At 51.7% G+C, this 14837-nt stretch overlaps 1 protein-coding gene across 9 annotated transcripts in view; it reads left to right on the forward strand.

The window, feature by feature from the left end:
• TNRC18 (trinucleotide repeat containing 18) overlaps nucleotides 1-14837 on the forward strand; it is an 89875-nt gene that overhangs the window by 11102 nt on the left and 63936 nt on the right. For 8 of the 9 annotated variants that reach the window (XM_041749757.1, XM_041749750.1, XM_041749751.1 and 5 more), the window contains one exon: nucleotides 12947-13102. The exons of the other annotated variant lie outside the window; for it this stretch is intronic. In XM_041749757.1, the coding sequence (XP_041605691.1) occupies nucleotides 12982-13102 (121 nt within the window). In that variant the 5' untranslated portion in view covers nucleotides 12947-12981. The remainder of the gene's footprint in view (nucleotides 1-12946; nucleotides 13103-14837) is intronic. 9 annotated transcript variants of the gene reach the window in all.

The raw sequence follows: 14837 nt of genomic DNA on the forward strand, positions 1-14837 counted from the left end.
TGATTTGTGTGGCGGATGAGGATTTCTCATGGACTTTGGAGTCTGACTCCCATTTATTAGCATGAGACTGTGGACAAGTTTCTTTACTTCTCCCTACCTTGGTTTTCTCATCTGTAAGATGAGGGAAAATAGTAGTATCTACTTCATGAGATTGTTGTGAGGATTAAGCAAAAAACTTTCAGAACTGTGTCTGAAACATGATAAGCACTTAGTAAATATTTATTATTGTTATTCTATTGCTCCCCCCAACCATTTTTATTTTCCCTGTCCTCCCAATCTATGTGAAATACAGTTTTGTTTAAACCAGGTTTATTATTATGGCTCTGGCTTTGTAAATATTGTCTACATTTGAGCCAAGTAGTATAATAAAATTCATTTATTTCTTGGAGTTATTCATTGCCTTTTTAAAAAAAAAATTGCTGGATTTCTTAGAATCTCTGTCTTGCCGTCTCTAGGAATACTTTTCATTTGGTCAAATCTACTGCATGAGCTGCTTCCTTTCTTGGGAATTTCCTTCCTAGTTTTCCATCTTACTAGTCTAGTCTGGTTTGTTTGGTGCTTGGCCTGTTGTAGAGCCATCATGATCCTTCAGAATCCCTTTACCTCCTTGCTGTGTTGGAGCTCCTGTTCCTTGACTCCTCTTCTTTTCTTTTCTTTTCTTTTTTCTTTTCTTTTTTCTTTTCTTCTTTTCTTTTCTTTCTCTTCTCTTCTCTTCTCTTCTCTTCTCTTCTCTTCTCTTCTCTTCTCTCTCTTCTCTCTTTTCTTTTCTTTTCTTTTCTTTCCTTTCCTTTCCTTTCCTTTGTTTTCTTTCTTTATCTTTTTTAAAAAATATTTTATTTATTAAAAAACTAAAAAAAAGATTTTATTTATTTATTTATTCATGAAAGACACACACAGAGAGAGAGAGAGAGGCAGAGACACAGGCAGAGGGAGAAGCAGGCTCCATGCCCGGAACCTGATGTGGGACTTGATCCTGTGACTCCAGGGTCACGCCCTGAGCCCAAGGCAGGCGCTAAACCGCTGAGCCACCCAGGGATCCCCTCTGTTTTTTTTTTTTTTTTTTTAAGATTTTATTTATTTATTCATGAGAGACACACAGAGAGAGGCAGAGACATAGGCAGAGGAAGAAGCAGGCTGCATGCAGGGAGCCCAATGTGGGACTCAATCCCAGGACCCTGGGATCAGGCCCGAGCCAAAGGCAGGCAGCCAACCACTGAGCCACCCAGGTGCCCCATTTTTTTCTGCCTTATTTCCTTGTTTTGGTCGAGGAAATCCTGCAGTAGCTTTCTGTGAAAGAATCCATGGAAGGCAAGTTTTTTGGAGGCCTAGTCTGCCTGAGTATGCATATAGTTTACCTTTATACTTGACTGGCATTTTGGAAATAATTTCCCCCTAATATTTTGAAGGAATTGCAACATCACCTTTTAAATTCCAGTGGTACTGGAATGTGATGCTATTTTGATTCTTGACTTTTGTTTGTGAACCTTTTTTCTTTTTAAAAAATTTTTTCCAAATGCTTAAAATCTTTGAGAACTACGTTAAAAGCAATGGCTCTAAGATTCATGCTTTACTGCTTGTTGGCCATGTGGTCTTGGACATGCTTCAGTTTTGTTTTTGGTGAAATGAGTAACAGTACCTACCTTTTACTGTCTGCTAAGACTAAATGGGCTTATATACATAAATATACAGAACAGTGTTTGGCACAAAGTAAGCCTTGTAGATATTAATATGTTACTATTCTTTTCACCACTGGTGTTCTGAAATTTCACATCATGCACCTTGCTATGGGTTCTTTTGCATTTGCTGTGTTGGATGTTCCATAGGCCATATTAATCTGGAAACTGAGTTCCTTCAGGCTGAAATTTTTTTTTAAAGATTTTATTTATTGGGATCCCTGGGTGGCGCAGCGGTTTGGCGCCTGCCTTTGGCCCAGGGCACGATCCTGGAGACTCGGGATCGAATCCCACGTCAGGCTCCCGGTGCATGGAGCCTGCTTCTCCCTCTGCCTGTGTCTCTGCCTCTCTCTCTCTCTCACTGTGTGCCTATCATAAATAAATAAAATAAAATTAAAAAAAAAAGATTTTATTTATTTATTCATGAGAGACACAGAGAGAGAGGGAGAGGGAGAAGCAGGCTCCCAACGGGGAGCCCAATATGGGACTCCATCCCAGGACCCCGGGATCCAGCCCTGAGCTGAAGGCAGATGCTCAACCACTGAGCCACCCAGGTGCCCCATCTTCTATTTTGAAGTGCATTGCTGTCTTTTTCATGAGGTTCTGGCATTTGGGAAAGGATTGGTCATGACCGATCTGGGTGCCACCATTACTGGGATCCAGCCCACTCTCCTTCCCAGGCCCTTGTGCCTGGGAGGGGAGGCCAAGTTCCTCTGTCTGCCATTCCCACCTACCGGTTTCCTAGCTTTCAGCCCAGTGGTTCTGGAAGGCCCTCCTTAGACCTCGGTTAGTGGGGAACAACGGAGGAGGAAATTAGTGGGGAAGTCCTCTGTAATTGCTGTAGAATTGAGAGTGTCTGGAGCCCTGGGGCCAGGCTGTGGTGGATGCATTTGCATATCACTGGCTATGCTGAGGCCTTGACCCCCCTGGGCTGTTTCAGGATTCCCTTTATTTAGACTGGAGTACCTCCTTGGGTTGGGCTTCTGGTGGGGGCCAGGGAAAGTCCCAACCCACAGGGGGTCCCTTTTTGGGGCTGGAAGTGGGAGTTTAGTTAAACCCAGATTGTCTTCCTCTGGTGGCGGGGAGCTAAAAGATGTCTGTTGGGATCTGACCCTCTCCAGGGAGTCTGGGTTGGCTCCCAGCAGGAGGGGAGGGAGGCAAGGTAGCACTTGACCGAGAAAGGGAGCTGGAGGAACAAAGCCCAGTAGCTGTAGCTGGAAAAAGAGGCCTGATGGGGAGGGGAAGCTGGGGCCCAGCTGGACTCCTCCCCTCCTGGGGGGCAGGGCCAGAGCTGGTTGATCTGGCCTGGTGGCTCCTGCAGCTCCCAGGCCTCTGCTTGGTTTGGGGAAACCTCTGCAGTTCAAGACTGCAGCTCAAGATTCCTCTGCTGGGAGGCTGGGGACAGTGGCAGTGGTCACAAGTCCTGCAGCCCAGCCACAGCACCAAGCACATGCAGGGTAAGCCCCCCTCCACCATCCCAGCTTGGAGCTCTGTCCCTCAGTCCTGCTTATCTGTGGCGTGGCATTTGCGTCCAGTCCAGTGTAAGGGAGTGCTGCAGGCTCAGCTTCTTGCCTTTGCTACTCCCTTCATTTCACTTTACTGGAAAGTAAGGCACAGAGAGGTTGTGTATCCTCCCCAAGGCCACACAGCTTGGAAGTGACAGGCTCTAGAACTAGAGCAAGGCCTAAGCCATGTGCTGGAAAGCCAAGGGTCGGGGAGAGCTAGGTCACTGGTAGGACTTATTCTTTTTCTTTACTTTTTCCTTTCTTGGCTCATTTTAATTTCTTTACTTGCTTCAGTTTTCGCAAATTTTGCCAATGTGAGAGTTCATAAAAATTATTCAAAATGTGATATTTACTGTGTTAGGGTTCAGATTGGCCTCTCCACCCCCACTGACCTTTCTTCTGCGGATATTTGTTACTAGGGTTTAAGATATACTGACAAATGAGCACAGATCATAGATGTACGGCTCTATTATCTTTTTCACAAACGGATCCCCCCCCATAACCCTGGGTCACTTCCCCCTCCCTGTCCCCAGGTGACCCCATCGAACCCCAGAGATTGGAATTGTCTGTCCACACACTTCATGTGCAGTACGACAAAGCGCAGGCAGTGTGCTGTGTTTTATGTGTCTTTTGCTGTGAGACTCACCATAGTCCTGGTCTGAGTGGTTGTCTTGCCTCTTGCGGGAGGTGTTCATTGTGTGGCGATGTCACAATGTGTTTATTTAGCTGTTAATGGACGTTTGGGTTGCTTTCAGATTTTGGCTATTATTGGTGGTTAGACTCTTGAATTTGCGCTTGCTTGTGCATTTCCGTGCCTCACCCTTGGGTGTATGTACACCTGCGAGGGCACGGCTGGGTCAGAAAGTCTGCACATTCTGTCCAACTGTTCTCCCGAGTGGTCATACTAATTTGCACCTCCTCCAGCCGTGTATTAATTTTTAATATTGTCCATCTTTCCTTGTTGACATTAGCCCCTCTGGTGGACAATGTAGTAGTTATTTTTTTTAAGGTTTATTTATTTATGATAGACATAGAGAGAAAGAGAGAGAGAGAGAGGCAGAGGCACAGGAGGAGAGAGAAGCAGGCTCCATGCAGGGAGGCCGATGTGGGGATGCGGGACTCGATCCCGGGACTCCAGGATCGCGCCCTGGGCCAAAGGCAGGCGCTAAATCGCTGAGCCACCCAGGGATCCCCCCAGTGTAGTAGTTATAATTCACATTTCCTCCCTGGTTTGAGAGGCTGAGGAGCGCTGGGCTGGATCAGTCAGAAGAGCATGTGACTCTTGGTGTTGGGATCATGGGGTTCAAGCGCCATGTTGGGTGTGGGGATTACTAAAAAAAAAATAAACTAAAAAAGCCAAAACAAGAGAGGCTGAGTAATCATTTTTCTGGCCATTTGGATGTATTTGCCACCCTCTTGGTGCCCATTTCTACATTTGGTTGCTGGTTTTTCTCTTACTGATTTGCAGGAGTTCTTTATGTATTCTAGTTACAAACTCTTCCTTGGTGACGTGCTGCACAGATCTCATTCAGTGTGGTGGCTCACCTTTTCTTTCTTCTTCTTCTTCTTTTTTTTTTTTTTTTTAAGATCTTATTTATTTATTCATGAGAGACACAGAGACAGAGACACAGGCAGAGGGAGAAGCAGGCTCCATGCAGGGAGCCCGATGTGGGACTGGATCCTGGGTCTCCAGGATCAGGTCCTGGGCTGAGGGCTGACGCTAAGCTGCTGAGCCACCCGGGATCCCCCTTTTCTTTCTTCTAATGGTGTCCTGTGATAAATAGATATTCCTCTTCTTTCTTAAGATATTTATTTATTTATTTATTTATTTATTTATTTATTTATTTATTTATTTCGAGCACGAGCACGGGGGGGGGGGCAGAGGGAGAGGGAGACAAAGAATCTCAAGCAGATTCTGCTATGCTGAGTGCAGAGCCCAATGCAGGGCCTGATCCCACGACCCTGATATCACGACCTGAGCCAAAATCAGGAGTCCGATGCTTAACTGACTAAGCCACCCAGGCGCCCGCTAGACATTTCTCATTTTAATGTAACCCAGTACATCAGCCGTATGCTTTTGGTTTGTGCTTCATTCATTTAGTTTGTTTGTTTGTTTGTTTATTTATTTAACTATTTTATTTATTCATGGGAGACACAGAAAAAGAGGCAGAGACACAGGCAGAGGGAGAAGCAGGCTCCTCAGAGGGAGCCCGATGCGGGACTCGATCCCAGAACCCTGGGATCATGCCCTGAGCCAAAGGCAGACGCTCAACCACTGAGCCACCCAGGTGCCCTGATTTGTGCTTTGTTTGCCCTCTGAATGTGAAGGTATTTTCTAGTGTGTCGTTCTAGAAGCTTTCCTGTTTTGCCTTTTACGTGGAGAGCCAGTCTACCTGGAATCGATTTTTCTGTGCAGTGTGAAGTTAGGGGGTCAAGACTCATGGCTTTTCCTCACATGATATCTGGGCTGACCAGTGGTGTTTACTGGCAGCCTCATCTTTTCTCTACTGTGTGTACATGGGTGGGGCAGTTTGTGGACTGGCCTGGCCTGGGTCTGGTCCTGTACCCACGTGTGCTGATGGCGATGCAGCTTCACTGTGGCAAGTGCACACCTTTGGGTATTTGACAGCAAAGACATCCCACGTATCTTTCAGGTTGCCTCTGCTTTTCTTGACTCTTTGCGTTTTGATGTAACTTTTTTTTTTTTTTTTAAACCAGTGCAGTGCATACAGATTTACCACCTTTCTGTGTCTGGTTTATTTCACTTAGCATAACGTCCTCAGGATTCATCCGTGTTGGAGCACATGTCAGAGCTTCCTTTCTTTTTAAGGCTGAGTCGTATTCCGTTGTATGGATGGACCACATTCTGTTTATCCAGTGGACCCTTCGCTGGCTATTGCGAATAATGCCACTGGGAATGTGGGTGTGCCTACATACCTCTCTCCGAGACTCTGCTTTCCATTTGTATGTAATTTTTAGGGGCTGCACACACACACACACACACACACACACACAAACTGTCGGGATTTGAATTAGGAGTGCTTTGAATATCCCAATCAATTTGGCCTCAGTGAGCATCCTAGTAAGTACATCTGGTGATTTCCTTGGGAGGGACCCTCAAAAGTGGGCCTATGCCTCTTCCCAGCCTTGAAGAGTTCTGCTGATTTGCTTTCCAAAAGCTGGGGATCCTCCCTGGGCTGCTTTCCACCTCACCCCCGCCCCTCCCCACAGCCAAACCCCAAATGTGCTCATTTGATAGATGAAAATGACATCATCCTGTTTTAATATTTCTTTGTAATCCTAAATGACAAATTTTTCACCGGATTCAGCCATTTACTGTGGTTAGCGATTTGGTTGGGATTCTTACTGAATGATAAGGCTCTCTTTCTTTATACAGCGAGGGCATTAACCCACTCTCTGGCTTAGATATCACAGAAGTCCCTGCGTCTCGGGATCCGTGGGAGTCTGAAGGTCATTTTATCCGGAGGGTCCTCACACTATTTTCAGCTGCTGTCATAGAAACGCCTGAGTCACATGTCCGTGCTCTGGGCTGGAGTGAGCTCTTTTCTGGGTGATAACCCTGATTTGATCATGCTGATGAGATGCTCTGATAGCCTTTGGTGACACCGGTAAAGGATACAGCTCCTTTCCGAGGGCAAAACCTTTTAAATGGAAAGAGACCAAGTATTTGTTCTCTTGTGGTTGGGGGGGAGGGGCTTTCGAAAATGAAAATATGGAAACAGGGTCCCCATGTCCAGGTGGTATGGCTGAGCGGAAAAGTGTAGATTGGGGAGTCAAAGCCTTAATTCCTCATCTGCAAAAGGCATAAGAACCCCCCACCCCCACCCCCAGCTGAGAGTGGATGAGGAGACAGAATGAAGCAAAGCCTTGAAGCCTTTATTTATTTATTTTTTTTTTAATTTTTTTTTTTTTTGCCTTGAAGCCTTTAATGAGCCGAATGCTGGCTGTGATGTCGGGTCCCAGGAAAGTGCCCCACCCTTCTCCTTCCCTCAGCCCTAGCATGACCTTGTTCATCCCGCCCTCCCATAAATACTAACTGAGCACCTACTATGTGCAGCGTAGGGGGCACTTGGGGTAGAGTAAATCCACATTGTCATGCAGGAGCCTGCAAACTGGCCAAATTAGGTCCACTGCCTGTTTTGTTTTTTTTTCCTTAAAGATTTTATTTATTTGTTTATTTAGAGTGCTAGCAGGGGATGGGGCAGAGGGAGAGGGACAGAATCTCAAGCAGGCTCTGCACTGAGGCAGAACATGGAGAGGGGCTCGATCTCACAACCCTGAGATCACAACCTGAGCCAAAATCAAGAGTTGGATGCTTCACGGACTGAGCCACCCAGGCAGCCCCCCTCCTGTTTTTGTAAATAAAGTTTTATTGGAACAAAGCCCAGTAGTTTAAGTGGTGTGCGGGGCTGCTTTCCCTGCAGCAGGCAGAGTAGGCCCATAATGCGTAAATGATTTATCTGGCCTTTTCAAGAGAAAGCTTGCCGACTCCTGTTCCAGTGGGTGGAGGGGGACAGTAAACAAGGCGCTATAATAAAGAAGGAACTAATGTGTATTTGGTATGATAAATGGTGATAAGCACTATGGTGGAAAATAATTCAGGAAAGGGTGTGGGGGTGGGGTGGGTTGCAATCTGAAATAACATGGTTAGCAAAATAAATAAATAAAATAGGGTTAGGGAAAGCTGTATTCATCAAGTGTTACTTGAGGTGTAGGGGAAGAGAGTGAGGTACATACAGATGGGAGTTTATAGACAATTTGCCTTATCTGGAGGGAGGAATGGATTCTAGGCTGAGGTGCAAAGGCCCTGGGGTGCAGCCTATGGGGCTGTGCTGTTCCATGTTCCAGCCCAGCCCATTTGCAGTGATAAAGTCCTTCACTGTTTACTAAACCTTTGTACCCACCCTCACCTCACCAAGTACCCCTCCCTGCTCCCACCAGTGAGGAGGACTTTAGGTGCCCATTATATAGTCAGCTTCTAGAAGGGTCCCCAGTGACACCATCCATTACTGAGGCCAGCTGAGGTGGATGAGCATAGCATAGCCTCTTACAAAATGCATCTGGATGGGCTTCATTCTCCAGCCCAGAACACACAGTAGCCCTACATAAGCATTGATGAATGGATGGACAGACGGAACGATGGACGTTGTCTGGATTTCAAATTCTGCCCTCTTGTGATCTTGGGCAGCCTCAGAGTTGGCAAATCCCTGAAGGCCTTCCTGAATTCAGGTATCAGTGAGGGGAGTAGTGATGGCTGAAGATAGCCTGGCCAGCACCCCGGAATCCACGGCTCACTGCCGTGCCCTGGAGGTGCTTGTGAATGGCTGGCAGTGTGTGGGGCAGGAGGGCCTGGAGTGGTGGTGGGTCTCAGCTTGTGTGTGTGTGTGTGTGTGTGTGTGTGGAAAGGGGCACACGTGGGGAGCTAAGGCCTGGAGGGGTAGGGTGACCTTGCCCAGCTCCCTGCTGTTCATGCTCCCAGAGGGACCCTGAAGCCTGCCCCCAGGCACCGCAGGGGGCATGTCCTGTAGCTGGGCTTCTGTGCCTCCTTTCTTGCCCCTCACAGGGGTGCCCTCGCCCCTCTCCCTGGGCACTGGGGACCAGAGAAGAAGACTTGTCTTGTCTCTTTCTCCCTTCCTCCCTTCCTCCCCTCCTCCCTTCCTCCCCTCCTCTCTTCCTCCCTCCCTCCCTCCCTTCCTTCCTTCCTTCCTTCCTTCCTTCCTTCCTTCCTTCCTTCCTTCTTCTCTCTCTCTCTAAGATTTTTTTTTTTTAAAAAGATTTTATTTATTTATTCATGAGAGACACAGAGAGAGAGCAAGAGAGGCAGAGACACAAGCAGGCTCCATGCAGGGAGCCCGATGTGGGACTTGATCCCAGGACTCCAGGATCACGCCCTGGGTGGAACACAGGCGCGCTAAACCCGCTGAGCCACTCAGGGATCCCTCTCTTTAAGATTTTATTTATTCATGAGACACACAGAGAGGCAGAGACATGGGCAGAGAGAGAAGCAGGTTCCCTGCAGGGAGCCCGATGTGGGACTTGCTCCCAGGACCTCGGGATCACGACCTGAGCCAAAGGGAGACGCTCAACTGTTGAGCCACCCAGGCGCCCCCCTCTCATTTGCTCTCAACCTCTCTCTCAAATAAATAGAAAGTAAAGCTTTAAAGAAACAATAATAATGAAATTTGGTTTCAAGGAAGGACAGGCAGGGGAAGCCGTCCCTCTCAGACCCTGGCCTTGGGCAGCTGCTCTGCTTCTCTCAGCCCCAGGGGCTGTCCCTGTAAACAGTGATTAAAAATGTTAGCCCAACATTGCCTGGCACTTCACCGAGGCATTTTACAAATCCCTGTTTTACTCTCTGATCCTCTTCACACAGCCTGGGGAAATTAAAAAACTTGCCCAAAGTCACAGAACAAGTTGGCGTTGCAGCCAGGGTTTGTCTCTCTGCCATCCCTGGGGACCCCTCTGTCACGTCCCTTCTGATGGTGGAGGGACTGGCTTGCCAGAGGTCACATCCCTGCCCCCATTCCGGCTTCCGGCCAGGAGGAGCCTTCACAGACTGTGGCTAAATTAAGTCTAAATTAATTAAAATTTAATAAAATTAAAGATGTGCTTCCTTACCCACCACACTTAAGTGCTCAGTAGCCACAAGTGGCCAGTGGCTACTGTAGTGTCAGCACAGATAAAGAGCATGTGTCGGACACTGTTGGTCATGGGGCCAGTTACCTGGTCTGGCCTGAACGGTAAGCGGGGAGGCGGGAACACTGTCGTGGGTACCCTGCTGGCCCTCCTGTGAGCCTCCTCCCCGCATAGGGGTGGAGTGGTGGAGGGCCGATTGCTGGCCTCTGGGGTAGGCCCCAGCTCTGCTCTTGGTTCAATGTCCCCTTAGTTGATATTGTTGGTTGTACTGAGGCCGGCAAAAAGATTCCATAAATGACGTGTGACAGTGATGTGGTTTAGGCACAGGTGATGCCAGGAGCCTGTCCATGTTGGCCATTATTCCGAGGATGATCGTTCGTCTTGGTTTCACGCTGTGTGTCTAGGTCACCACGGAGGTTTGTTTCCCAGGCGTCCAGAGAGCACGTGGCACCTCTAGCCACCAGGGGGCAGCCTGGGACCAGTGTGGGGGCAGGCCTTGCTCTCAGCCCAGGGTGGGAGGGAGTGAGACCCCTCCTGCCTCCCGCTGTGCCGCAGGATTTTCAGCAAAGTCTAGGGAGAGCCCCGTGGGCTCTGGCTTGACTGTCACTGCCCCCTGGGGACCCAGGAGGCCATCACTGGGTCCCCAGGGGTGGGTGTGAGGAGCAGGGGTACATAGTTAGACTTTGACATGAGCACCAGATTGGCGGGGGTCATGGATGGGGTTTAGAAAGCTGCCTGTAGAGTCTGGTGACCCGGTCTGGGGGTCAGCTGCCTGTCCTCCACCCCAGGGACACCAGGCAGGATGGCCTGGGATGCTGTGTGGTATCCTCAGGGGTCAGGGGCTGCACCTACACTCTCTTCCAATCCTACGAAGTTGACACCAGGTCCTGGGCACCGGATGTGGCGGGACGTGAAGCTGACAGGGATCCGTATTAGCAAGCGTCATTGGTGGAGGCTTGGATGGAGTGGGCGGGAAGGCCCCCCTAAGGTGGAAATGGGCCGGGAGGGGGTCTTCAGGGAGACCCCGGGCGCTGGTCTGAGGTGGGGATGGCAGTGCCCGGTTTATAGAGTTGCAAACCTGCGGTCTAGGAGGGGCAACGGCACCGGCCAGACCCGGGGCAGGGAGTTGGGGCACCGTTGAGCCCGTGGCAAGCGGGAGCCGTTGGTGGCATCCGGGTACCGGCGCCCCCCCACCAGGCCTCGGGTGCTGCTGGGCGGGTTTCACAAGCCTGGGCCGGGGCAGGCCTGGGCCACCCGGCTTCCGTGCAGCCCGAGGCAGGAAGAGCTGGTGGCTGATGTAAGCCCTTGCGCAAACCTCTGGCTGCCGGCTTCCGGAGCCGTCTACCCGCCCGCCTGCCAAGGAGGAAGCCTTGGGCCTAGCGGGGCCCAGAGGCCCTGCCGCCCGGGCTTGGGCCACATGGGTGTACTGACCGGCCACCATGGCCCTGGGTCCCGAAGGCTTGGCACTGGAGTCTGGTGAGAGGGCTGGGTGAGGCCGGGCTGGAGCGTGGGGGGCTCCCTGGACGCGGGGTGCTGGTGATGGCACGTGTGGCCAGAAGGTGTCCTTCTGTCTGCTGCTGTCTCCACTCCGGAGGACCAAGGCGGAGGCACTGCCCCTTGCAGTCTGGGTTTCCCTTCGTGTACCCCAAAGGGACTAGGTGGACATTCTGGCATCCTGTGCCCCCCAGTGAGTGAACACCTGTTGTACACAGACCCTGCATACAGGGCTGCTGGGGACCGAGAGGTTAGACGGGGCTCTGTGAGCTCCCTGTGGGCTGGGGCCCCCCCGGAGTCACTTCTTTGGGTCATTGCAGATGGTACCTGCTTCACAGGGCTGTGGAGATGTTAACCTGAGGGGGTACACGGAGAAGCCCTGAGCTCGGCTGGCCAGAGCTGGCTCCTGCTGGGTGCTGGGTGCTGCCCCCCCCCCCCATGCTCAGCTCTGGGTGCGGGCCTCTGCCCCTCCTCCTGGGGGTGTCAGGGGAGGATTCAGAATCCCCACAGACTGCCTGGTGCTCGGTATCTGCGACTGGACCCTGCCGCACGCTGTCTTGTTATTCTTGTTAAACACATGGTTCTTAAGGGAGGCATTAGAATTCCCATTTTGTGGATGGGCAAACTGAGGCCAGGGAGAAGCAGTCTCTTGCCCAAGTCTCACAGGCTCCCTCTGGCCTGTGACCTGGCGGCCTGCTGGGATCTTCCCCTGAGGGTGGGGTGCATGGATCTTGAGGGTCAGTGCGCAGGGTGGTGGCAGGGAGGGGGCGTCCCTCCTGGCATGGGCCTGGCCGAATGGGGCGTGGCAGGGGTAGGTGCTTTCCACCTAGGCCCCCAGCACATTGTTTTTCCAAGCAGCAGCTCCACACCACACCCCCCTACCTGAGGGACCTTGGGTGGGAGGCCCATGGGTCTCATTCATCTCTTCGCTGTTTCTCTCTCGCCTATTCGCTGTAGTCCTTGGATGTTTGCTGGGTGTGTATTTCGGGTTGTGGATTGTTGGCTGGGGGCAGGCACTTCCTACCCCCGCAGGCACTCCCCCCCCCCAGCATCAGGGGGGATCCTTATGCATTAAATGGGTGCATGGTTCCCCCCGCTGGCTGGGGACTCCTCGGAGCTCACCAGGGCTGCTGTGGGGTCCTCAGGGAGATCATTCTCTGACTTGAGGGATCCTTTCTGATCCAGGAGCTCAGAGGATGAGCAGGGGGTTAAGCCCTGAGCCCCTTACCCCCCACCTCCTTGCTCTGTGGCCCCAGGAGGTCCCTGGGTGTGCCTCAGCCTTCATCAGCAGGTTGGGGGACTGTCCCCCACTGGGTCTGGGGATGGTAATGCCCTCCTGTAGGGTGCTGGGGGCCCTGGAGGTGAGGGTCTTTAATGGTGGTGGGCTTCCTTCTGGCTGCTCCTCTGGGGCTGTGCTTGTAAGATTTTCAAGCATTGGATGTGGTTGAGGTGACCAGGCTTGTCCTGACCCTAGGGTCTGAGGTGGGGTGGAAAGGTTTCTTTGCTGTCCTGCAAGTGTCAGTTCCGAGAAGTGGGGGAGACATGGGGGTCTTGGGGCATTGGGCCGGGCATTGGGGGCCTGCTTGGTGCCTGACAGCCCCCCCCTTCTCTCTGCAGGCGAGGCCTTCTTGGGCAGCTTTGTGGCCAGCGGGATGGGGCCCTCAGCCTCGTCCCATGGGAGCCCCGTGCCCCTACCCTCTGACCTCTCCTTCCGCTCCCCTACCCCCAGCAACCTGCCTATGGTGCAGCTGTGGGCTGCTCATGCCCATGAAGGTAAGGAGTGTGCCAGGTGGGTGGGGCTGAGGGCTGTGGGCCACTGTCCTGGCACCTCTCCATCCTGCCCACTCCCTTTCACCTCTGGTCATCTCTCCTGCGGTGGCTGGGGGTGGGTGGCAAGCCCTGATCATCCAGCTTCCCTGCTGTTTTTCAAACACTCAGTACTTCCTCTGGTCACTGCCACAGGGCCTTTGCACAAGTGTCCCTCTGTTATAGCCCCTCACCCACTGTTCATCCTTTAGGGCTCAGCTGACACCCCCCCCCCCCCCCCAGCTCCCTGTTACTTGTGAGGACAGATATTTTCTTACCAGAGTGAGCTCTGGGGGCAGGGCCTTGGTTCTGCTCACTGTTGTTTCCCTGGAGGCCCTCGATAATCACTGTTGGAGCAATGGGGCCAGGGCCATTGGGCTCTTCTGCTGCAATTCTTCAGTGGTGCTTCTAAATGTGGGCTTCTGGGAGCCTGGCTTCCTGCAGGCCCTGAGCAAATGCTGGACCTCCTGAGCCTCACTCTGTCAGTAAAGGGATGGGCTTGGGGGACCCTGAGCTCCTTCCCTGCCTCTGGCAGATTTTGGATGCTGGGTCCTGGGAGCACCCACTGCAGGCTAAGGGCTTTCTTGCGCTTTTCACAGTGCATGGTCTCCCTACTTCTTCCTCTGTGCCAGTGTCATCAAGCACCCACTATCCTGTGTACCCCCCCATAGTGGGGGTGGTCCTGCCTCTCTAGGCCTGGGATGGTGGGCAGTCCTTTGGAGTTGGGGTCCCATTTGAGCCTTCTACTTTAGCCAGCTGGGGGAGTATGGAGAAGCCCGAAGAGCAGAAGCTGCCTGGTGTCTGTGTGCCACCGGCTTGTTCCTCTACCCTTTCCTACTCCTTTTTCTCTCGAGTTACAAATGCTAGTAACATGGTAAGGGTTACACACGGAGGGTGCTGACTTGTGTACCACGCGCTGCACAGTTGAACTCACTTTATCCGCACGACCAGCTGTGAGATAGGACGGCTAGGTCTCTTTTACGGATGGGAAAGCACAGGGATCCCATGCGATGCTTCAAGGGCTGAAAGAGATCATGTGCTTCAGGTGGTCTTGATTTTTCTGTGATTGTCGTTAATGCCATTATCAGGCAGCGCTGTGGGGGAAGCACGGGTCCAGTGTGTCTAGGAATAGGTCCTGGACCTCTGGGCTCAGAGGGAGCGACTGGGGGCACACGGGACCTGAGTCTCAGGGATTTCCCATGGGCCTGCTGTCCTGTAGGATCTCCAACCCAGGTCGAGCATCAGGACCTTCCCCCAGTGCCCAGCACCTGCTTGCCAGTCTGCCTGGTATTCTGGGCCTTGCTGAGCAGCTCGTGGGGCTCCATCCCCTGTGGGGGGACTCCTCTTAGGAGTCTCACTTTTTCTCTGTGGCTACCCTTTCTTGTCTTCTCTGTCCCTCAAAGCCCTGATTTGGGGCAGCACTGGTGGGGAGAGACCGGGAGGATCCTCACCAGGAGGAAGTCTTTCCTGGCCTGGGAGCCCTGACAGCTGGAGATGCTAGGTGGGCTGATATTCAGAGCAGGTGAGTGACCTGCTCAGGGTCACACAGCAGAGAGGGGACATAAGTAAACCACTCAACTGGGTCTGTGTTGGGCCGAGGTTAGCAGTCCCAGTGACCTCCATTCAAAGTCAGGCTCCAGTGCTGTGTGACTTTGGGCCATTAGTCTGCCTGAGTCTCTGTTTCCTCATAAACTATGGACGT

The sequence above is a fragment of the Vulpes lagopus genome, chromosome 3 (genome assembly GCF_018345385.1).
Source record: "Vulpes lagopus strain Blue_001 chromosome 3, ASM1834538v1, whole genome shotgun sequence".
In the NCBI taxonomy this organism is placed as follows: Eukaryota; Metazoa; Chordata; class Mammalia; order Carnivora; family Canidae; genus Vulpes; species Vulpes lagopus.